Source organism: Somniosus microcephalus, chromosome 27 (genome assembly GCF_052327205.1).
Source record: "Somniosus microcephalus isolate GS21.2 chromosome 27, FLI_Smic_1.0, whole genome shotgun sequence".
NCBI classification, from domain to species: Eukaryota; Metazoa; Chordata; class Chondrichthyes; order Squaliformes; family Somniosidae; genus Somniosus; species Somniosus microcephalus.
The window spans coordinates 25272341-25298121 of NC_141013.1; the positions used below are offsets into that span (position 1 = coordinate 25272341).

Below are 25781 nucleotides of genomic sequence, written 5' to 3' on the forward strand. Positions count from 1 at the left end.
CTCACTAAGGCCATCCCCACGCCTCCACTACTCGCTTTCAAACAGCCGCCTAACCTCAAACAGACCATCGTTCACAGCAAATTACCCAGCTTTCAGGAGAACAGCAACCACGACACCACACAACTCTGCCACAGCAACCTCTGCAAGACATGCCAGATCATCAACACAGATACCATCATCACACGTGATGACACCACCCACCAGGTACATGGTACATACTCATGTGACTCGGCCAACGTTGTCTACCTCATACGTTGCAGGAAAGGATGCCCCGGAGCATGGTACATCGGCGAGACCATGCAGACACTGCGACAACGGATGAACGGACACCGCGCAACAATCACCAGGCAGGACTGTTCCCTCCCAGTCGGGGAACACTTCAGCAGTCAAGGACATTCAGCCTCCGATCTTCGGGTAAGCATTCTCCAAGGTGGCCTTCGAGACACACGACAACGCAAAATCGTCGAGCAGAAACTGATAGCCAAGTTCCGCACCCATGAGGACGGCCTCAACCGAGATCTTGGGTTCATGTCACGCTACATGTAACCCCACCTGATGCAGGGTCATCCAGACTCGAGTCGACATTGGCTTGTTCTCTCTACACAGATGCGGCCGGACCTGCTGTGATTTCCAGCCAAAAAAAATGTTTCTTGTCTGTTTTTTTGTTTTTCATACAGACCCCAGCATCTGTAATATTTGACCCCCTGTGACCCCACCTCATTGTTCTTTGATGTAATGTTTCCCTGACTGACCTGTTTGGACACCATTCACACCTTTGACTGCTGTGATTATCTCTCTGCCGAGGTGTGATAAATGGCAGTTGGAAAGGTTACCTGTAAACATCTGACATGATTCTCTGACTATATAAGCTGTGTCTTTATGCATTTCTCCACTTCACCTGAAGAAGGAGCAGCGCTCCGAAAGCTTGTGATTTCAAATAAAGCTGTTGGACTATAACGTGGTGTTGTGTAACTTCCTACATTTGTCCACCCCAGTCCAACTCCGGCATCTCCACACCATGTCAAATAAAGCAACCCATTGGCTTGGGCTGTGACAGGTGTGTATCAAGGCAAGTTCTTTCTTTAAATTATAGGGGAACAGGTGCTTTACTGAAATTTATATATTTAAATTGTGCAATATCATTCTTGTTTGCTTTGAATTGTCTGCCACTGAAGCGACCTTTCAGACTCACCTCTCCCCACAGGCTTCTGTTGAATCGCGTTGCCGGGTTGCGAAGGCACTGGACGGGTGGAAACCTCGCTCGCAGCCAATCAGAGCGGCTGTTATTGAGCAGTGAAAAAAAAGGCGCCGGGCGGCGGTGTTTCCAGGGTAACGGCTGCTGCTGTCAGTTGCCGAAATTATAATTCACCAAAACACGGTTGAAATTATCGCTGTAAAGATGGTAAGTGCCGCAGTGCGAGCTCCCCCCGAGTGTGTGTTGACACCGGGTTCTTGTTATCGGGGTGTCAGTTCCTGAATAACCCGGGCACTTGCTGGTTGTTGGGTAGAATTATTTTCGAGTGGCACAATAATGGTTTCAAAATGCGGAGGAGATGCAATAATTATTATTAACGTAGTGCTAACCCTTTTATAGTGAGCATATTTTAATCTGCTCTGTGCTATAATAGGCACCCAGTGTCCACTGCTGCCACAGCCATGGGGCCAATCTTCATGTGTGAGCCCTCAGGGTGAGAAGGCTGTTGCACCACAAGGGGCCTTACAGGGGCAAGGGGCATGGTCCTGACCCAACATGCACACACCTCCAACACCTTGCTGAATAGCTGTCAGGAACGGGAACCCTGAGGCACCTGTGCTGCCCCAGCCGAACTGGGGATTGAACCAGGGACCTTCCTGCTCACTGAAGCTCAGCTATTCATTGGATAAACCTACATTCATCAAGGGAGCTAGTGTTGATGAATACTTGAGCATTACAACTAAATGCTGAGGGTTCCACTATGTACCTGCTCTCAGTGTCATTTCTTGTATTTGCCATGACATTTAATCTTTTTTAAAGGACGACGTCAAAGAAGGAGATATTAGGAAGGGTGACCAAAAGCTTGGTCAAATAGGTGGGTTTTAAGGAGGAGAAGGAAATGGGAGGTTTTAGGGAGAGACTTCCAGAAGTAGTGCCTAGGTGGCTAAAGACACCGCTGCCAATGGTAGGGTGAAGGCAGGTGTGGGAGATACACAAAAAGCCAGAGTCAGGATCAAAGTTTGGAGGCGAGGGCTATAAAGCTCAGGAAGGTTAGCAATAGGGAGGGGTGAGGCTATGGAGAGATTTGAAAAGGAGGATGAGAATATTACATTTGTGGTGTTTGTGGACTGAGAGCCAATGTAGGTCAGTGAGGTCTTGGTAATGCAGGGCTATTCAGTGCCACCTTTTTTAGTTCAATTAAAATAGTCCCAATTCAGATGTTTTAGCAATTTGTGACCCCAGTACTTTGTCACCAAGGGATCCCTGTCCTGTACACCTATAACCGGTACCAATGATTTGGAACCATCAGCTTGAACTAACTGTATCCAAATAGATTCAGCTACTGCTGATGCATTAACATAATCTCATACTAAGGTAGTTAAGTTTTCTTTAACAAATAGGTCAGTGAGGACAAGTGGGATTTAGTGTGTGATAGGATATGGGCAGCAGAAATTTGGATGAGATGAAGATTAGGAGACCAACCAGGAGAGTGTTGGAATAGTCGAGTCTGGAGGCGATAAAGGCGTGGATGAAGGTTTCAACAGCAGATTGGTCAAAGGCATCCAATCACAATTCATACAAAGGTCCTATTTTAAGCTGTCCAATCAGATATTATGGTCTCTGTCTCAACCACTCCCTGTGGCGAAGCTTTCCATGCCCCAACAGCTCTCTGTAAGAAGATTTCTCTGAACTCACTTCACTCTTGGTAACAATTTTACATTGATGATCCTCATCGCTGACTCCCCAACCAGAAGACTAATGTTTCCCTATTTACTCTGTAAAAAAAAAGCCTTTGTTTACCCTGTCCCACTTGAAATAATTCCAATATCTCAAATCTATAATTTTTCATTCCAGGAATCATCCTGTTATGGCTTCCATCCTTATGCATGCAGTGAATAGGATAATGTGCCACAGGACTAACAATTACAGTTTAAATATTGTGTTCTCGAGATGATGTGGGATCACAAAATAATTACAGCTGAGGAAGGCTATTCAGCCTATTTTAATTTATCCAGCGAGATCCTAGCCTCCTCTCCACCACCACCCCCCCCAAAAAAAAAAACGGTGTATGATAAATGCCACATTGCCAAGCCACTACTTATAGATAGATAGATAATTACAATAAAGCAGGAAACTCAGCAAGATCCTGCTGGTACAATACTTAGAAAACAATAAAGATTGAATCAGTCCATGAGTTTAAATAAGTTTTCACAGCTTATTTCATACACAGCCTACAGACCAAGGGCTCGATTTTGCAGCAAAGTGAGTGGCAAGCTCGTCCGGGAGCAGCAGCAGGCGAGGTCAGCCAATTTTAACTGCCGGGCCTCTAATATGCTGCTTGCTGACTTCCTGACCAAAACTGCTGAGAAATCATGGGAGCATAGGAACACGAGTAGACCATTCAGCCCCTCGAGCCTGTTCCGCCATTCAATGAGATCATGACTGATCTGTATCCTAACTCTATTTAGCCGCCTTGGCTCCATATCCCCCAATACTCTTCAGTAGCAAAAATCTATCGATCTCCGATTTAAAATGATTAATTGAGCTCGCATCTACTGCTTTCTGTGGGAGAGTTCCACACTTCTAACATCCTTTGCATGAAGAAGTGTTTCGTAACTTCTCTCCTGAATGGCCTGGCTCTGATTTTAAAGTTATGTCCCCTTGTCCTAGACGCCCCCACAAGCGGAAAAAGTCTCTCTCTGTCTACCCTATCAATTCTGTTCAAAATTCAAAAAAACCTCCAATCATATCACTCCTTAACCTTCTATATTCCAGGGAATACAAATCTAGTTTATGTAATCTCTCCTCATAATTTAACCCTTGGAGCCCTGGTAACATTCTGGTACATCTGCGCTGCACTCCTTCCAAGGCCAATATATAAGAACATAAGACGTAGGGGCATTTGGCCCCTCGAGCCTGCCCCACCATTCAATAAGATCATGGCTGATCTGATCTTGGCGTCAACTCAACTTCCCTGCCCGCTCCCCATAACCCTTGACTCCTTTACCTTTCAAAAATCTGTCTATCTCCACCTTAAATATATTCAATGACCCAGCCTCCACAACTTTATAAGGTGCAGTGTCCAGAACTGTACATAGTACTCCAGATGTGGTCTAACCAGGGCTTTGTATAGCTGTAGCAAAACATCCTCCCCTTTATATTGTTTATATTATAAATTAGTAGAAAGACGCTGCCCAGCGGTGAAAGTCAGGCAGCAGGAGGCCGCCGCCAGGGACCCAGATTGATGGTCCCCGGCAGCTGGTTAGTGCTCCGGGAGGCGTTTCCCAGTCAGGGGAGGGGGAGAAAGCTCAGGGCAGGGAAGGCTCATAGTTTCTTGTAGGGCCTGAAGGAAACTACAGGAAACTTTCATTTAACCGGAGGTTAAATGTCCGGAAAGCTCTATCTACCGGCAAAATTCAGGAGCCGTTTCCTATAAGTTTTTTTACTTCTCGTTGCTTTTTTTTCCCCAGTCGTGGCTCCCAAGCGTCTAGCTGAAGCTGTTGCTTAGCTACAGAGACGCTTTTAAGCTGCGGCCGACTGTTTTGAAGCAACAGGGTTTGTTGTCCGTATGTTTTAACATTAGCGCTGGTTTATACGGCAGTTTTGATGGGACGGCACCAACTCGGTCCCGTCAGTGCCGGATACCAGAAAGTTTCCCGTAAATGGAAATTAAAAAAACTTACCTTGCTGGGCCTCTTCTGGCCCTGGTTGCTTTTTCAGCAGATTTTGCTAGGTGTGGTAGCACAACTGCACCTCACTCAGGCCTCGGGTTAAAAGGCAGATCAGGCCCCGATTATTTAATTGGAGCCTGACCTACATATTTAAGAGGACCTTGCTGACTTGGGGTGGGTGTTCTTGCTGTCTTGCTGCAATTTAAAATTGCAGTCGGTACATTGAGGTGGGAAAGGTGTGAGTAAACCATTTTAACTGCCCCCCCTGTCTGGTTTCCACTAGGTGGGGGGGGGGGGGGGTGGGGGTGATTTTGAACACTGAATTGAGGATACATATTGCTTGTTTATGTCAAAAGAAACCTTTTGTGCCATTGACTGTCTTCTTCTCAATGGTCAGATTGGAGATCAATGAATTCATTTACTCTCCAAAGTTTGCATACTCATACATATTAACACCTCAAAAAAGGATTGACCGAGACACCAAGTAATTTTCTGAAATGATTAATTAATTTCATAATAGTTGCAACAACATCAGCAAGGGAAGGCATCTAGGATGGTTGACTCTGATTGAAATGTAGCTGAATTGGGAGCTGTTTCGTGTTTTGACTGCCCTTTTGACATAAAGATTAAATATTTTTTCTTAATGAGAGTTATCGAAGCCAGTTTTAAAAATATATTTACAGTGTTTTGCTAAAATCTTATTAAAAAAGGCATAATAGAAATTTTCCTGACGGTGCAATGTTTTGTATTGTGGTGGTTACTATGGTGAAGATGAAGTGGATGCAGAGTTGTGTCATCTGCTTCAAGGACATTTCTTGCCACAGTGCACAATAGGGCTAGATAGGACTGGCACAGTTAGTGATTGTAATGGTCAGCTGTGGCTTGAACCTTCGCTGCACCCCCTTGCGGTCATGCTGCAGTGCTGACCTTTGGGGATGGTACGTTGCAGTGGCACAGAAGGCATTCCTCGCAATCACCTGGTGCAGCACCATCCTTTACTTCAGCAGCCCTCTAACGGGGTTGTGTGCTGTACTGCTCCACCACTTGCCTCTAGACTTATGCTTGCATCTAGTATTTCCTTTTCTTTAATTTTTACCCGTCACTTCTTAATCTGCTGCTTCAGCTTTAGCAAAGAGTGCAAATAGATTGAGATGCTTTTTGAAGCTCTAAGACTTTTGGAGCTTTTGTCCCCTAATTGTGAAACTTCCCTTTAATTCTCCCCTTTATATTTCACTTGCACACAATTTTCCGCTCCCACTTATGTGCTTCATGGATCCACATCCAAGTCTGCTCTTGGACCTTTGATTAATTATGAAAATGACTATGTGTCAGAAAATAGTGTGCTTTTCCCATTCTGGTGGGATATGCACCATTTCTTAACTATTAAGAATAGCCTGTAGACAAAATAACAGGTCCAAATGACCTGTAGGCTATTTCAGCATTGTGCATTATCTGCTCGGAGGGTCCAGGATTTTTATTTTCTTATTTTTGTATGCAGTCAGGCTGACGTGGATACGAATCATCTTTATGCCAATTGAGAATTTTATTTCCTCTTGTAAACAGTTACATTCCCATCAGTCTGGAGAACTGTTGGAACAACCGATAACATTCAAATAGATCTTGAAATCTGAAGTTTACTTGTCTCCCTGGTTGCATTTTAGAAGAGGGAATTCTTTTTGCTAAACATGTGTCAACATTTTAAAATGTACATTTCCTTCTTTGTAATTAGCAGGCTAATATTTGCCCGATTACATTTGTGAGCAATCGGCATAGTCAGGTGATGGACAACAAGAGACAAAAGGACAAAATGTTTGAAGATTATATTAAAACATTGAATAAAGAAAAGTCTATACTTGCCAGAGTAAAGTCTGATGAATTAGCATCACAAAAGCGCTTCCAAAGGAGAATACAGGAGATGGAACATGAAAAATTGATGGAAGAAGCAATTTTAAAGGTAAACAAATTACTAGAGCTTTTACTTGTGTATTTTATTATGTATTAGTCATTGTTTAGTAGTTTTTGATTTGTAAGGACTGCATGCATAATCTCAAATAGGATCTCCTAGTGTTTTCTAAGGAATTCTATAAATAATGTAAAAGAAAATTAAGTATTCAGGCAAACACTATCTTTTGTTGTCATTCTGGCATTCAGCCACATGACAATAATCTGACTGGTGCTTTTAAAAGCACTTCCACTCTTGTATAACTTGCACTTTGCAAATATACGTAAAGAAAATGAATACTGAGGCCAAGAAGGAGGAGATTAGGAAGATGACTGAAATATTGGTCAGAAATGACTCTTGAGGTTTTGAAAGGTGGAGAGCAAAGAGATTTCAGAAGGGAGTTTCAGACAGTGGGACCAAGGTAGTTGAAACTTTGCCACCAAAGGGGCATAGGGAGGGGGGATGCACAGGAATGAAAGGAACAGAATGTTCTGGAGGCCGTATCATGCTGGAGGCAATTGCAGAAATAGGTAGGGCAAGGCTATGGAGGGATTTATAAAGGAGACAAAGATTTTCAATGTAAGGTGTCAGGGGACTTTGAGCCAGTATAGGTCAGCAAGGACAGGGCTGATGGATAAGTGAAACTTGGTACAGGACAGGATACATGTGGCTGAGTTTGCACAATCTGGACTTCATAGATGGTGGAGAATGGGAGACAGAAATAAGTGGTCTTGGGGTCAAACATGGCACCAAATATTGCATATCATTACTCGCTGCAAGTCCATCAATCTGATGCTGTAGCTTCTAACTCTGCCAGCAATGTTGAACCAGCAGCACCAGCTTGATGGCTAAACTATTCAAAATTAGAACTTGAGGAAAACCCTTCTCCTTATTCAGAAGAAATTATGGTACTCCAAGATGACACACTTCTTCTCTATTCTGCATGTCTTAAAGCTGTCCTTAATGTTAGCACTCAGACGTTCACTTCAACGCTTCAATGGGTGCAGTAAATAATTTTCTCCATAAGGCAGAGCATGAGTCAGAGTTTATAGCTAGACATTATTGGGGAGAATTTCCTTTGGGGTTCTCGTAATATCCCTCCGTAACTTAGACGAAAGAATGGCGGAACCCCTGGAGAAAGATGTAAACGGTTGTTTTTAGACATTTATGCTGTTCTCCCGAAAGTCGTGCGCACGACATGACCAGAGTGGCGCACGACTTACGCTGAGCAGAGGGTCAGCGTAAGTTGTGCGCACGACCCCGACCCCCGCTGACCCCGACTCCCGCCGACCCCCCCGCCACCCCCCCTGACCCCCCCGCCGACCCACCCCCGACAAATTTCCCAGTCTTATAAAATACCTTCCGAAATCCGAAATTTTCCGAAAACTGAAACACGGCTGGTCCCGAGGTTTTCGGATAAAGGATAATCTACCTGTAGTTGGTTTAATTACTGGTGGTAGAGACACTACAACTGACCCCAGAGCCTCTGGGCCAGAGAGGGGAACATCACCTGGAGTTTCTACGCTTGATTACTATCCAGTGACTCCTGCTGGAACGTGCATGTGTGTGGACATTTTGTGAGGATAGCCTTGGGCTTTGTTGTGATGCCCACCCACAATCAAATAGCCTGACAGTACTCCCTGTCCAGCCTTGTACATGGAGGGCTCCCAGTACCTGCGGCATTGTTCCCAGTACGTCCGCACTTGCGAGAGAGAAGGAGATTGGGGGAGAAGTTTAGTTACATCTGTGAGTTTGTAGGATGATGGGTAAAATGTACAGAGTGGAGAAATACTTTTTGTATAAGAATTTATTGTGTTTTTTTAGAAGTACTTTTCACTCTTTGGTGAGACTCCTCATGCCAACCACCATTCGTAGCCACTTGTGTTATCCTGGGATTGGCCACTATAAGGCATATGTTAGCTGTAGTGATTCTCCATCTGCATGTTGCTTTCTTCTTCCCAGTGTGGCAGTGCCCACTGGCTGCTTGGTGCTTCTCCACTGCTTTGCTGACGAGGTTGTAAAAGGGGAATTCTGCAAACTTAATTCAGGAAAGATTGGCTTTAATCTCATTGATTTGCGGATTGAGAAAAAAGCTTTTGTTTCATTTGAGACTTCTAGTACAGTCAGATCACTACAGGAATTACAGTAATCTTTTGTACCACAGAGACACAAACATTTATGCCTCTAATGATAAGCATCTAAATTTAATGTCTGATATTTGTTATTTTGTCTGAGCACAAAGCACGCTCTTCAATTCTTGCTGAGGATTTTAATTCTGCACTCTGGTGTAATCTAGATAATTTTTACCTAGATCTGACAGTTCAAAATAAATGCATGACTAAAATGCCACAACCATGTCCCAGGTAAATAATCTAGGATTGGTAGAGATTTAGCATGTTCTACATTGTCGAGAAAAGGTGCTACCATAGAATCATAGAATGAGACAGCACAGAAGGAGGCCATTCGGCCCATCAAGCTTGTGCTGGCTCTTTGAAAGAGCTATCCAATTAGTCCCACTCCCTGGCTCTGTGCCCATAGCCCTGTAATTTTGTTTCCTTCACATATTTATTCAGTTCCCTTTTGAATGTTACTATTGAATCTGCTTCCACCGCCCTTTCTGGCAATGAATTCCAAATTGCAACTCGCTGCATTTATTTTTTTTAAAAATCCTCATCGTGCCTCTGGTTCTTTTACCTTAAATCTGTGCCCTCTAGTTACTGGCCCTCCTGCCACTGGAAACAGTTTCTCTATCAAAACCATACATGGTTTTGAACAGAGTACTGCGTACAGTTCTGGTCGCCATATTATAAAAAGGATATAGAGGCACTGGAGAGGGTGCAGAGAAGATTTACAAGGATGATACCAGAAATGCGAGGGTATACATATCAGGAAAGGATGAACAGGCTGGGTCTGTTTTTTCTCTTAAAAAAAGGCTGAGGGGTGACCTAATAGAGGTCTTTAAAATTATGAAAGGTTCTGTCCCCCTCCCTTTTAGTCTCCCTTTAGAATATTTCCACTTGTGGGGAAGAGCAAAACTAGAGGCCATCAATATAAGATAGTCACCAAGAAATCCAATAGGGAATTCAGAAGAAACTTCTTTACCCAAAAAGTGGTGAGAATGTGGAACTCGCTACCACAGGGAGTGGTTGAAGTGAATAGTACAGATGCATTTAAGGGGAGGCTGGACAAACATATGAGGGAGAAGGGAATAGAGGGTTATGCTGATAGATTTAGATGAGGAAAGACAGGAGGAGGCTCGAGAGGAGCATAAATGCCGGCAGGGACTGGCTGGGCCGAATGGCCTGTTTCTGTGCCGTATATCCTATGTAATCCTCTGCAAACCTCTATCAAATCTTCTCTTAACCTTCGCTACTCTAAGGTGAACAATCCCAGCTTCTCCAGTTTCTCCACATAACTGAAGACCCTCACCCCATTTTCCTACCAAAAACTTTGCTTTCTAGGGTAGAAAAGGCCACTAATTTCTGCAGCGATCTGACTGTGCTTCTGTCCTTTTTTGTTTTTACTCCAAATATTAAAAAGCTCCTTAATATTAAACAAAAAATTACATTTTGGAATAAACATGGTTATTTTTCCTGCTTTAGGATTTTAAATGCGGTAGCCCTATAAAGCCAGGAGCTAAATGTATGCCTGATCCTTTAATTATTAATACAATCTTAGATTATTCTTTCTTGCAGAGATTGGAATTACTCCCACATCACTGCCTTATTGAAACATAATGCCCTTTTTACACAAGAATTGAGCATAGAGGAGGTGCAGAGCACAAGGGTTTTAGGAAATGATGACTATTACATCAGATGTTATGAAAAAATGTGGTCTTGAATATTGGTAGCTTTAGCCTACTCTTCCTGCTAAACATGTTTTTAAATCCTGGCCAAATTATTAACGAGAAAATTGCAATCTATCCTAGCTCCTCTAGTTACAATGGATCCTACTGTGCTTTTTATAAAGGGCCTGTTGTTTTGTCTCGACTCTTTTTAATATAATTAATTACACGTCCTGGGGCAAATTGACCTTCATCTGTTCTTAGGTGCTGCAAATGCTCCTGACGCTGTTGATTGGGTGTTCCAGTTTTTTTTTTTTTTTTTTTAAACGTGCTCTTTGGGTTGATATTGAAAAATGGATTCAAATCTTAATATTCTCCAACTGCTTAAGTCTGCGCTAATGCTTTGCCCTTTTCAGAATGTCTCCCGAGTAGAGGGACTTTAATTATTGAACTGTCAGCAAATTAGGAGAGACCCACTTCTAGCAGTGATGGGCAGGTACTGAATCTTCCTGTTTCTGATGCTACCCGATGGGCATCCAGGACAGGACTGGGTCGAGCTCTGTGGGATTTCCATAGGGGATGCACACTTGACAGTTAACTGCAGCATCAGTACAGCACTCCACAGCTGTATATAGAAGCCTGAAATAGCAGACCTCACTGGAGCAGGAAAATAAATAAAAATACAAGTTAGCCCGTTTGGATAGGAGATTTCCTTCATTTTTTCTCCTTGTATTTATCCAATTCCCTTTTGAAGGCTACTATTGAATCTGTACCCACCACCACCCTATCAGGCAGCGCATTCCAAATCCTAACCACTCGCTGCATAAAAAAGTTTTTCCCTCCCGTTGCCTCTGGTTCTTTTGCCAATCACCTTAAATCTGTGCCCTCTGGTTATCGACCCTTCAGCCATTGGAAACGGTTTCTCTTTATTTACTCTATCTAAATCCTTCATGATTTTAAACACCTCGATCAAATCTCCTCTTAGCCTTCTCTGCTCCAAGGAGAACAATCCCAGCTCGTGTGGAGCATAAACACCAGCATGGATCTATTGGGCCGAATGGCCTGTTTCTGTGCTGTAAATACTTTGTAATACTGCAAGTCAAAGGTTATATAACTTTATACTTTTTTTTTTTTTTTTAAAAGAAAATCAGTAAAAAAAATTTACAAGGGAGCCTTCCAAATCCTTTACAATGGAAGGATCTCCCTGGTAGATTTTGGAAATAGGCGGATAATTGAAAGCTCCCAAATGTTGGTCATGCCTGTATGGTACAACAATCTCTAAGCTTAGGAAAGAAGATAATTACAATATAAATAACAATTTAGTATTGAGGTTGATTTATTTCAGACAGGAGGAGATTGGTGCTGCCTTGCTCAAGGCTTTGTGCTGGGACAATTCTAGCAAATAATCAGGAAGGTGGATAATTGGAATGCTGATAAGAGGTTCCACTATATAAATGTTTCAATTTAACTTGTTAATATTCAATAAAACAAAATGTAGTTCAAGTGCATAGATGTATATAACATTAAATTGGATTGATCATTCGGAATGTTCTTTTGAAGAGCCTGTCTTACATTGGTTTTACATGTGTGGTTCTTGGGCTTTATTGTCCCTGACTAATTCTCTAATAGGCAGAAAAAAGAAAAATACTGAAGGCAAAACAGCTGGAACAAGAGGAGAGGATCTCCAAGGAACTAGAAAGAATAAAGTATGAAAAACTAAAAGATGAAAAAATGAGACAGCAAATCAGAGAAAACAGGTAAAGGAAAGATGTCAAATTTATAGATTGCCTCATCACATTCTCTAAGCGCTTCACAACTAATTAATTACCTTTTGAAGCTTAGTTCATTGTTGTTATGAAGACTAAGGTAATCCCAAAGGAGGGAATGGAAATGTAAAAAAGAATGAATGACCAGATACAAGTTGTTATTAATGATACTGAATAGAGATTGAAACTGCAGTTTTTTTTTTGGATGAGCCATGGTCGCAAATGAGGCTAACTAGGTTATAGATTGATTCACGAATAAGTATTAAATGTAAATTTGCAGACAGCAGATGCTGGTAATGGTTCTGCCATTTACAGCTCCACTAGATCTATCTTTTGTTTCTTTACTTGTTCCATTGCCAACCTCTTTGCATTGCACCATTATCCCTCATTTAATCACTCCTGCCTTCCACCCTTTTTGTTCTTTCCTCCCCTAATCCTCTCCCCTCCCCCCCACACCCGACTTTTCCCCGCCTCTGTACTTGCTTAAAAACTGTTACATAGTATTACATAGGCCCAGAAATTCGGGTCGGGGGCTTCCCGCGGGTGCAAGCCCCCGACCTGCACTTACCTTGTGCGCCGGCCGTTGAGCTGTAGGGCCCCGTGGAATTCCGATCCGGGGCCTGGCCCAGCTACCGGCGCGCAGTGCTTGCGTGTCCCAGGGGCGCAGATAGTTCGATGCGTCCCCTGGGATCACGTGGGCCATGGGCAGCCAATCGGAGCAGGGAATGCTCCATTCATAAGTCTTGACAGGAAGTGCTGTCAAGACTTATAAATACTACGGCCCCAAAATAGCACTAAACCTTCAAATAATTTTTTTTAATCACATTTTTGAAATAAATTATAAATTACATTAAATAACTATTTTAAACAATAATTTAAATTTTTGAAAAAAATAATTTTATATTTTAACGGGGCTAAAAATAAACTTACCTTGCTTTAAAGTATTTAAAAATAATAAACCTGTGGAAAAAATGTTTTAATTTTAATTAATTGACCATTTACCTTGTAAAAAGCAGGCCTTATGCCTGCTTTTTACATTTCTAAATTCTAAAGACTTACCCTCACGGAAAAACCTGCAAAAAAAAAAAAAAAAGCCTAAGTTTGATGCGCACGCGCTGCCTCCCCCGCGCACGCGTTCGACTTCTGAACCCCTGCTTTCAGAGGAACGGAAGTGCCGGTTTCCCGCGCATGCAGGAAACTGGCACTTCCATCGGGCCTACGGGTGAGCACCCCGTGCGTACTCACCCGTGGAGACCCGAATTTCTGAGCCATAGTGTTTACATCACAGAAACAGGCCATTTAGTCTTACAGGTCCATGTCGGGGTTTATGCTCCACATGAGCCTCCTCCCACCCTTCTTCATCTAACGCCATCAATATATCCTTCTATTCTTTTCTCCCCCATGTGTTTATCTAGCTTCCCATTAAACGTATCTATACTAGTCGCCTCAACTACTCCTTGTGGTAGCAAGTTCCATATTCTAACCACTCTCTGGGTTAAGAAGGTCCACCTGAATTCCCTATTGGATTTATTACTGACTATCTTATATTTATGGCTCCTAGTTCTGGTCTTCCCCGCAAGTGGAAACATCTTCTCTACGTCTCCCCTATCAAACCCTTTCACAATCTTAAAGACCTCTATCAGGTCACTCCTCAGTCTCTTTTCTGGAGAAAAGAGTCCCAACCTGTTCAATCTTTCTTGATAGGTATAACCTCTCAGTTCTGGTATCATTCTAGTAAATCATATAGTAAATTATAAAAAGTATATAGTGCCTCTATATCCTTTTAATAATAGAGACCAGAACTGTTCACAGTACTCCAAGTGTGGTCTAACCGAGGTTTTATACAAGTTTAACATAGCTTCTCTGGTTTTCAATTCCATTCCTCTAGAAATGAGCCCCAGTGCTTTGTTTGCTTTTTTTAATGGCCTTATTAACCTGCGTTGCTACTTTATGATTTGTGTATCTGTACCCCCAGATCCCTCTGCTCCTCTACCCCATTTAGATACTTATTTTCCAATGAGTATGTGGTCTCCTTATTCTTCCTACCAAAATGTTCCACCTCACACTTCATTTGCCAATTACATGCCCATTCTGCAAGTTTATGAATGTCTTCCTGTATTTTGTCACATTCCTCCTCTGTATTAACTACACCACCACCCCCCCCCCCCCCCCCCCCCATTTAGTGTTGTCCACAAATTCTGAAATTGTACTTCCGATTCCCAAGTCCAAATCGATTATGTAAATAGTGAACAATGGTGGACCCAGCACCGATCCTTGTGGAGCACCACTTCCCACCGATTGCCAGTCTGAGTAACAACCTTTAACCCCTACTCTCTGTGTAAGATTTGGATTTCTGTTTTGGAGCCAGCTTGTTATCTCTTCTAATGTTATGCCCACCATGTTAGTCTCCCTGGTAAATACTGAGGCAAAGTAATTATTTAATATTTCTGCCATTTTGCTGTCATTACCTGTGAGTTTATCGTGGGCACAGTGGCCCTATCCCTATCGTGATTTTTCTTCTGTTATTTATGTGTCTGTAGAATACTTTACTTTTTTTTGTATTCCTTGGTAATTTACTTTCATAGTTTCTTATTGCTTTTCTAACTTCTTTCCTAACCTTTTTATATCCCCTTTTGTCATCCTCTCGGATGAAGGAAGAAGTTAGTTACATCTCTAACTTCTCTAGTTCTGACGAAAGGTCGTCGATCTGAAACGTTAACTCTGTTTCTCTCTCCGCGGGTGCTGCCTGACCTGCTGAGAATTTCCAGCATTTTCTATTTTTATTTCAGATTTCCAGCATCCGCAGTACTTTTCTTTTGATGAAATGTAAAATAGTAGTTTAATTCTTTAGCAGTATTTTGCATCATTGTACCAAAATCAGGTGAAGTTGTTTGCTTCTTCCTCTACATGCATACAAATGTTGCTGCTTTCCATGCACCACCGCACCCCCCCCCCCCCCCATAAAAAACAATGTCCTTTTACAACACCTAGCTTATTGGGGTCAAGTAAGTACAGTTGTTCCCAATTTTCAAGATGTTTTTGCTGCCAGTATTCTATTCCTATTGTACATACTATGACCCAGTACTGTACATACATCACCTTGATATTCTACAGTCAGTAACTCCCTCCCTTTGCCAAAACATTCACTGTGGAAACTTGTGGGCCATGACATTTATATTGTGGTATGGGACCAAAACATTTTTGGTGAAAGACAAGCAAAATTCAGCCCTATATACCATTTTGATCTGATACAGATTAGTGTTATTATGCTACTTGGTCTACTTTTCATGTTGTTAGTTATTCTTGTGTTTCTGCATATCCAAATTAGTCTTGAGCTTCGTGAGTTGGAAGCCAAGTTGAAAGCTGCTTATGTGAACAGAGAAAGAGCTGCCCAGATAGCTGAAAAAGAAGCAAATCGCTTTGAGAAGATAGTAAGTACTGTGCTTAAAAGATGGGTGTTTACAGATGAGTAATAAAAACCTCGCTGAAAGAAGGTGCTGCACAGCTATAAGGTTTTTGGGTTGCGAGACCATAAATCATGTATTTGATTCCCTGATAGACTGATGATTCCAGTTTACGCATTAATGTTATGTTGCATGCTTTTAATTAACCTTTTCTACTGCTGGCAGCTCCAGGAAATTATACGCCGCCTTGGCCAGTGACTGCGTTTTTTAAAAAGGTTTCGGGTCACAGATTGTGACAATGAAACAAAGTCCATATTAATCCTAAACATAGCTAAAATAAATGTTAATTCTTTACAATAATTCTGCTCACCCTGACTTTCTTGCCCCCTTAATATCTTTACTTGCCTCCTTAATATCTTTACTTGCCTTTTTTTTTTTATAACTTTAACCTTACTTTTAAATTATTGCTAACTAATGCTTCCCACTTGTACTATCTGAACCCTTTTTTCAAGTTTGAAAGAGTGAACAGTTTTTATCTGCCTCCCAGAAACGAGAGGCTGAGGTTGCTAAATTGATGAAGAAAGAACATGAAAGGGCCACAGCAGAGGGGACCAAGGAGGATCAAACACGTCATGAACAAGCTGTAAAGTATCAGGAGGCGCTGCGACAGCAACTTGATCAAAACGAACAAAGGAGACAGGAAGCATATGATGAATTCCTAAAAGATAAACTACGGGTTGATGAAATTGTAAGAAAGATATATGATGAAGATCAGAGGTAAACTTTATTTATACTAATTAGTGTTTCTTGAAATATGTCCAAAAAAATGTGTTTTGTGTAAAATGAGGATATATTTCTACGTTTGACTTATCGTTTTCCTGAACGTAGTTCCCTATAAGGTTTTAATCATATAAAGCCTGTGGCACTGTTAGATTGCCCCTGGATGTCACCTGTATTTAAAGAGTGAGATCAGTGTATTTAGTGGGAGCAATTGGATATGAAAGCCTCTGGAAAGGGTCATGAATTAATGTCAACACTTAATGCATTTCTTTTCAATATTGTCTCTCAAATGTATTTATAGTGAGCTTATTGACCAATGCATCATCTGTGCTAAGTAACCAATATCAATTGGGACAGCAATTGAGGTGCTCCAGTTGAACTCAAGAATTATTGACTAGGGAGGGGGAAAATATTAACCGAGATTCCTGCTCCTGATTGCTATCCAATGACTTCTTGAAAATGTGTGCGCGGACATCGGGTGAGGAACAAGTTCAGGCTTGGCAATTGAAGAATAGCCGAGTGGTCAGATCGGGTACTGGAAGGCTATGATCCCCTCAGAATCATACCATGGCATTGAGGTAGCATCTTCAGTAGAGGAGGAAGTAAAGTGCCTTGAAAAAATAATATATTGTTGTGAACTACTATTTTACAATGTGTAATGAATAGGGTAGATCACACCCCCTCTCCCACCCCCTTTATTAAGTATAGATTTAGACTCTGGGAAAAGCATTTTTAATTAAGTCTCCAGAACTCTCATGCTTAGTAAGTGAAGGCTTAACAGGCAGCCATTTGGAATGCCATCGCGTAGTTGTCAATCAACAGAAAGCTAGGTCACAAAGTCATTTTCCCTCAACACCTGCACTATCTTAAAAGATCAAAGAATCCACACAAAGATATCTACTATGAAGCAAGGCAGTTGATCACATTACCTCTTTATAAACAAATAAAACGTTCAACACTTTTCAAATCTGTGCTGTAGTAGTGACAGGGTTCTAAACTTTTTATAAAAAATTAACATTTGTTGTGCTCCCTAATTCTTGCTTGTGATATTAGAAATATATCTCTTGATAAGACTATTCACCATCACCACTGTTGTTTTAACTTCCTCTTTCTGCATAGGGACAGAGAACTGAAGATGGAGAAGATGAAGGAAACTCAAAGGTACGTTGAGGAGTTCCAGAAGAAACGAGCTGAATGGAAACAAATGGAACGTGAAAGAATGGAAGCAGAGAACCGTAAAATTTTGGAATTTGCTAATTCACAACAAGGCAGAGAAGATGACCGGATGGCCAAAGTTCGAGAACAAGATGAACAGAAGGAAATGTTGTACAAAAGGGTAACACAAATTTGTGTGCTTAGTCTATCATGATATGCACATTATAAGTACTCTGAACTCTTAAAATTCAACTTCTAATAAATAACTGGCATGTTTTTCACTATAGCTTGCTGAAGAAATTGAAAAGAAACAGCACGATCGTGAAGAATTGGAGAATGTCAGACAAGAACTGTACCTTGAAAAAGTAGAAGAGGCTCGCAGACAGCAAGAAATAGTTAGTATCAAAAAGACTTCTCACCACCACTATTTTTAACTTAAAAGTTGATTTGTTTCTGGCAGTACTTCTATTGAGACAGTGAACTGAAAAGATGCAATAATTATATCTAAGTTAAAAGATAGTTATCAAATTGAGCCTGATGCACTTGTATCTATCTTTTGCTATCCTTTATATTTTCATCTCCTTGGCAAAGAAAATTGCTTTGTTCCACTCAATTCAACTTGGTCAAGTTAAGAGTTTGAAAATATTTTTACCAAAATGTCTGTCTGGATTCATTTTTTAGAATCCCAGTACTGTACTTGGATTTAAATTCCATACATAATTTATTGGAAAGCTGTGAAACATTAGATAATAATTGTCATAAGTGCCCATTATTTAGCATTCACAAGCAAGAGTTCAACGGATGTCACAAAGCACAGGAAATGGGTGAAAAGATTTGCTGTTTTTAAAAAAAACAAACTTTTCATTCTATAATAAAACAAAAATATTAATTGTAGTGTAAAGACTGCAAGGATAATGACCTTATCGTTCACCTCGCTGACAGCTGCCCACAGAGTTTCCATGGGTTTCTCATCATAGATTTCCTCTAATCCAGTGTCTTTTCCAGCATGGTGCCCAATGTTCCCTTTGGCCGCGCAGCGCTCTGAAGGTCCCGTGCAGCCAGCTTTTAAATAGAAAAACCACGCATGTGCGGTATTTTGAATGGACCGTCTGGTCCCAAAGAGAATTACAGGGAACATTGGCAGCACCCTCTACAGGTGATTTGTGGCATCTGTGCACAGAACAAGAAACAGCGAAGCAAGAAACAGCAGAACTCTTCAACCAATCAGAATGAAGAATCCTCACAGACACGCAGAGCTGGATTTTTCCAACCTCGGTGGGTCCGGGGCGACGTCCGTAGCGTGTGGGGATCTGGCATCTGTCTCGATCCTGGCCTCCAACAAGATTTTACGATGATGGGGCTTGTTAAGCCCACCCTACGAGGTTCCTGGCCAATTAATAGGAAGCTGGTCTGATGATGCCATTTGATGATGCTTAAGGCAGCCATGTCCAAATTGATTTTGACAGTTCTGTCCGTGTACTGCAGCATTGAGGTGCTGCAAACACTGACAAGAACTGCACAAAGGTGCACGCGCTCTCCCATGACTCCCTCCATATGCTTACGGAGGGAGTCACAGCACACAGGGAGGTCCTCTTCTCTTCCCATGGGCGCAAGAGACGTCCCTAGGAGATCAACATAGCCTGGTTGCACATTGCAGAGGAGGGCACAAGCAGGGATGTGGTCAGGAGGACCTGGGTGCAGTGCCGCAAACGATTCAATGATCTGTCGATCACGAAACAGTACGAAGCCACACTCAACCTCATCCTGCTGTGCCTCTCATCACATTCCTATCACTCAGCCTTCCCTACCCTACTCCTGCGCATCCTTACTCACACCAACTTACCTTGCACCTCCGCCCATTCCTCTCTATCTATATTCATTCTTCATCTCACTAGCCACCCCTTGCGCTCATCCTAGTCCAATCATACCAACTAACAACACACAAGGGTAGGCACTTGAGTGTTTTAGCCAATGTTCATGTAAACTTTCTGTTAATGTGTTGTCAAGCATTGAAATCCTTATTGTCACCACTTTGCCTTCTTGGACAGATTTGTGTGCAGCTTTGAAAGTGTCTTAGTGAGTTCCAGTGAACGTTTCCACCCCCCCCCCCCTCCTCAATGGTGATGGGTGTGAAAGGAATGGCTTGGACATTGTAGGGATGCTTTATGGTGCTGGTGTGGGGTGGTGCCAACCTGGTGTATCATGTGGCAGCTAGGGTGTACAGTGTTAAGTGGAGTAAATCTAGCCACGGAGAGGCCATCACTGGTGTCCCGGGCAAAAATGTGCACAGGTGATGATGCCCTGTGTCCGGTGTAGCATCAGTTGATTGCGGATAAGGTTGGTGTGGATGTTGGTGGTGCTGGTGCGCCCGGTGATGCTGGTTGATTGTGTTAGTATTCTGAGGACCGAGGTGAGATTTTTTCAAGGGCACCGATGCTGATGGAATAGATGGCAGGCGAGGTTGAGATGACAAAAGTAATCTGTCAATGTTGAGATAGGTTATTCCAAGGGGGTGACAGTGGATAGAGAGATTACTCCAAACTCTTCAAGAGTGCATAAAGCTCAAAAGTGGGTTCCAAATACTGAAGGCTGAAGCTTCGGAGATTGGAAAACGACCAGCTGTAAAATGGTAGCTTTTATACCACTTTTGCAGCTGTCACCTAATGACAGAAATGGAGAGTTGTTCAGATCCCAACATACTTACCTGGTGTGATCCCCGAGCAATGGGAACCTCGTGGAAAATTTGGGAAAATGCTTTGTAGCTGGTAAAATGGTGATTAAATTGCTTTAAACACCCTCCTAACTAGCACAATTGCATGACTCGCCGCTTAGTGCAGTGTCTTCAAATCACAGGCAGAACCGGCATTAGGGAAACTCACAAGGAGGTGGGTTTAGAGTGGGATACCGCCCCGCTGGCAATCTTTTGGATTTTGACAGCAGACCCACGTCCGAACCCGACCTCTGAGCGCCAGCAAAATTCAGCCCGCAGTGTACAAATCAGGAAGTATAAAGCAGGAAATATAAATTCGATTTAAATAATGTACAGAAAGCAAAATAAGGATTGGGAAATACAGATGGGATTAAGGGAACGAGATTAAAAAAAACAGAAAAAGTAAAATAAAAATTTTAAATTGTTTTTTAAAACTCCAACACTAATTTTCTTCTGAGGGAATGAGTCTCCACACTTCTAAAATTATTTTTTCAGGGCCAGAGAGGATGTTCAGCAGTAATTTCACGCTGTTAAAAACTCACTTACTCCCAAATGCACCAGCCCTAACTTTCTCAGCGTTTTTCATGCGAATCTAGTGGCCAAGTACAGCAAGTTTATGCTGTTGCAGTCATTTCAATGCAGAATCTATCGGCGAGGGCTGCAAGAGGGCACCCTGTGGAGGAGCGGGCTATCTCTGACAGCAACTTCTGGATTTCTGTGTTTAACTGCGTATGTGCGGATGCCAGAAGTTGCTGTCCGATTTAGTGCATAATAACGGTGAGTGCTGATAGCATCACCATTATTATTACTGCAGAATCTGGGCCAATATTGCCTACACTACTGATATTTTACGAATCTTTTAATGTGATTTTTCAGGACGTATTTAATTTAAAAATTGCTTCATGCATATGCAGGGCTGAAAAACAACTAGTAATGGGGTAACTTGATGGAAAGCAGCAAGTTTGTGGCTAGAAGATAAAAGGTCTAGCATTTGTGTGTGCATGATGTGTTTCTTAGCTGTACCACAATAGAAGATTTCATAGTTGTACTCTGGTTTTCCATCTGAACTAAAGGCTTAAAAAAAAAACCCTGAAAATTACAAGCAATCCTTTCCACCATGGAAGCACACTGAGGTGAGCATGCAGGATGGAACCTGCATTCTCAACTACAGTGGTACCACATATTGTTGCTCCACCTCACTGTGCAACAACTTGTATTTATATAGCACCTTTAACATAGTAAAATGTCCCAAGGCACTTCACAGGAGCATTATAAGACAAAAAAATGGGCAAAAAGTTTTAATAAAATTTACACTGAACTTACATTTTGTAAGGTAATGCAAAGAAGTGTCACATTTTAAACGTTTACTTTTACAGGCAGAGATGGAAAAGCAAATTCGTCAGCGTCTTGAATTGCAGAAGACCCACCAGGAGCAAATGGCTTTCAAACAGAGGCGTATGCAGGCAGAGAAGGAGGAGGAAGATGTGTTACGGAGGAAGATGATGGCCAAACTTGCAGAGGATGACCGTATTGAGCAGATGAATGCACAGAAACGGCGTATGAAACAGCTTGAGCATAAGAGGGCTGTAGAGGAAATCATTGAAGATCGACGCAGACAATTTGCAGCAAACCAAGTACGTAATGTGTATTATTTAAAATGCAATTCATATTTACACACTGTCCCATTTTTGCCCATGTCATTAAGATATTATGTAACACCTGGTTATTTAATAACTTTCCGTTTTGTAATTCTATTTTATTTCTTTTAGCAAGGTTACTATTTCATTATTAGAAAAAGTCTGCACACATTTGGAGTGTAAAAGTACATGTTCGTATATAGCAAGAGCACATGTTTTTGTTTCTCGCTTTATACTAGGGCCTACATTTTAGTAGCTTTTCATTTAAAAAGTGTAACATTTGACCAAGTTCAGTAGAGGCCCTAGTGCTCCATGCTGCATCCTGTTTCATGAATAGAAGTCCAAGAATTCATGTGTTCTGCATACATGGCTTCCAGTAAATTTTTATATATGTTTATGATATAGGAACGGGAACTTGAAGCACGTCGTGACGAAGAGAAGAAGGAGGCAGCTCTTAAAGCCATAATTGAGGATGAAAGGCAGAAACTTCTCAAACAGCATGCTAGTAAACTACTTGGTTACCTTCCAAAGGTATGTTAAGTGAGAAATCTTACCTGTTTAAAAACGGAATTGTAGAATTTTTAGGGATTCATGTGTTTAGACTGTATTATTTAGAAAAGGTCTTAACAGAAGAGCAGCTGGGAAGCTTCATGTATCACTTTGCTTGACTGGAACTCTCTCCTAGACATTGGACACCTGAAACTCCAGTCACTCTATGCACGAGATGAATTGCAGTGCTAAGCATTAGTGTTGCTGGAACATGTACAAGTTATGGAAGTCTGAGCCTTTCTGTCCTCAAACTATCTGGGTAAAATTTGTGAGACATCTGTTTTGTTATAGGTGTCTCCAACTGCACCCTGGTGTTGTGCTGCCTTGTAATCATTTTTCCACCACACGCACCATTTGTGTGGTGGAACAGTAGGCAGGCAATTTGTATTGAAGACTTTCTATAGATTTCTATTTCTATTGTATCAGGTCAGTTTGCAAGAGAAGTGAATTATTTCCTGCTGCTTTTCTATGTGTTGATTTTAAATAACTCTTTAAATTTCCCCTTTTAAAGGCCCGACTGAGACAAAAGAATTGAAGCAAATTAATACATTTGTTGCTAGTTCCTCACAATCAACTCATGCTCAGTATTGACCTGAAAACACATCTATAGTACGCATTACGTACAAAAAGATGTCTCAGCATTTTATGGGGAGCGGAGAGAAAATCAAAACAGAGCTACATGGGGACAAAAGCTCAGCTGAAGAGAAGGGTCTTGAGGCTTTTAAATGTATGGAGATAGAAAGGCGCAGATGTTGAGGGAGGGAGTTCCAAAGGTTGGGGCCACTGATGGTGTAGTGGAGGAAGCAGGGAAGAAGTACAGGAAACTTTCTGGTATCTGGCACGGACGGGACCAACATGGTGCCGGTTCATCAACAATGCCGGACAACCGAACGCTATAGTAAAAGATATGGAGCTCAGAGCTCCGTATAAAGCAACAAACCCTGTAGCTTCAAAACAATCGGCACAAGTTGCAAGCGTCTCTGTAGCTTAACAACAGCTTCAGCTACACCCTTGCACAGCAACAAATGGAGTAAAAAATGTAATAAAAGTTAAAAAAGTTACCTGAACCGACTCCTGAATTTTGCCGGTGGATAGAGCGTTCCGGTTATTTAGGGGCCGGTTAATCAAAAGTTTCCTGTAGATTGGTGTTGAAACTCTAGGATGTGCGCATGGATACAAGGAGGGTGAGTCTGTGGAGGGATTTGAAGAGGTGGTCAAGAATCTTAGTCAGGTTGTGACATTCTGGATCATTTTTATTTTATGAATGGTAGAAGTGGGAGGCCAGAAAGGAGAGGGTTGGCGAAATCCAGCTGTGAGGTGACACAATTGTGGATTCGGGTTTTGGCAGCAGAACAAGTGGTGGAGGCAGGTGATGTTGTAGATGTGGAAGAAATAAATTTGATGAGAAATCTGATGCAAGGAAGAAAGCTAAGCTCATGGTTAAGCAATATACCAATGTTCTGCGCCTCTCGGCTACATCTGAGATAGCAGGTGAGCATGGAGATAGACTTGAGACCGGAGGTATAAAAGCGTTTGCAGGAGTTTAAAGAATGGCTTTGGTTTTGACGACATTGAACTGGAGGAAAATTGGCTCATCTAGGTAGTCATATTGGATAAGCAGTTCGAGACAGTAGCAACAGCTGGGGGGTCAAAGGAGGAGGTGGTGAGGTAGAGCTAGGTGCCATCAGCTGACCCCATGCTTCTGGATAATATCAAACTAAATGATGAAGAGGGAGCCACATGCGGTACAGCAAAGCTGACTAGGCAGAGGAGGAGAAACCATTTGTGGCAATGCACTGTCTGCAAGTGTGACCGGTAGGAGTAGAAGCTGGAAAGCAGTGCCATGGAGGTGGACTGTGAAGGAAAGATGTGCGAGGAGATTGGAATAGTTGACCGTATCGAAGGCAGTGGAGAGTTGAAGGAGAATGGCAGTGAGCAACAGTTACAGTCAAAGATATTGATGGTGACTTTCAGTGCTGTGGGTGAGAGACATGCCTGATTTGACAGCTTTGTACAAGGAGCAGTGAGAAGGGTGGGAGTGTAGTTGCTAGACCAGTGGAGTGCAAAAGGCTAATAGTTTAGCCTCAGCAGGCATTATACCTTGATGTGCAGTTGGCCTAAAATTAACAAGAGACTAAATCACAAAATTGTTCGGTTTGATTTATTAAGCTTTTTTTTAAAAAAAGGCAAAAGGCAGGGGCACAACTGAAGTGAATGATTTGTGTTTCTTGCATGATGTGGGAAGTCCTGCATGTTTTGTGTATTCAAGATGACCACATATGAGAAGTGCCTCTGATTGCTTGTACTGAAGCTCAAAGTTTCTGAGTTGAAGGAGCAGCTAAGGACTATTGCATATGGAAGACTCGAGGGCTCCTGGAATGTAGATTCGAGGAGGTAGTCACCCTGCAGGGACAGCAAGTTAACTTAAAAACTTAAGGCCAAAAAACTGCTAATACTGAATGATTTGAACTGATTTCACTTCTGTTTAGTCTCAGTTTATTGTTTGAACATAGCTAAGTTTATGGTTGCATGATTTCTTTTTGCTGGTTAAGCTAATTACTTGTATGTATCTTTGAAAGGGCATATTTAAAGATGAACAAGAGCTTGATCTGTTTGATGATACCTTCAGAGAGAATTTGAAGAAAGGAAGTGCCAATCTGTCTTCAGATGAAGGCTGGGATTGTTAGACCCGAACCCATCGTCGTGTTTAACATCATATCAACTTTGTCTAAAGGATGGCTGCACTAGCCAGCACACAATTACTTTTGGACATAAATTTATATTGATCTCATTTGTAGAGTTGAAATTGTAACGGACATGATTTTTAATGACATATTACACAAATAAATATTATAAATGACTATGAAATTGCTCATCTTTATGCAGAAGGTACATTTTGAAGACCAGCGGCATACTGACCAGTGAATATTGCCACTCGCGTTATCTGATCAGCAATTTCTGGAATCTAAGGATTTGACTAATTAAGTTTTTCAATTATTTTTTTTTTACAATACTGTACAGAATAATATAAATACTTTATAGTTTTTTATAAATTGGTAGTTTACTGCATCTGAAAGCATGCTATGGGGGGGGGGGGGGGGGGAATTAAAGATAATAGACCAATGGAGGAATTATTAACTGAGGATCATGCAATAGATAGATTACCAAAATGTGGACCCTCTTGTTTC

The 25781-nt window shown here is 41.8% G+C and overlaps 1 protein-coding gene across 2 annotated transcripts; it reads left to right on the forward strand.

The window, feature by feature from the left end:
- Nucleotides 1-1242: 1242 nt before the first annotated feature.
- On the forward strand, nucleotides 1243-25454 carry mns1 (meiosis-specific nuclear structural 1). 2 transcript variants are annotated; one of them, XM_085968756.1, is made up of 10 exons: nucleotides 1243-1402; nucleotides 6596-6820; nucleotides 12222-12349; nucleotides 15687-15789; nucleotides 16310-16539; nucleotides 17662-17878; nucleotides 17985-18092; nucleotides 21784-22041; nucleotides 22450-22575; nucleotides 25173-25454. In XM_085968756.1, exons 1-10 carry the CDS (start codon nucleotides 1400-1402, stop codon nucleotides 25278-25280), a joined length of 1506 nt encoding a protein of 501 aa, XP_085824882.1. In that variant the 5' UTR covers nucleotides 1243-1399; the 3' UTR covers nucleotides 25281-25454. The 2 variants fall into 2 exon arrangements, with proteins under 2 accessions (XP_085824882.1, XP_085824883.1); XM_085968757.1 differs by having other exon boundaries at nucleotides 6599-6820.
- Nucleotides 25455-25781: the final 327 nt, after the last annotated feature.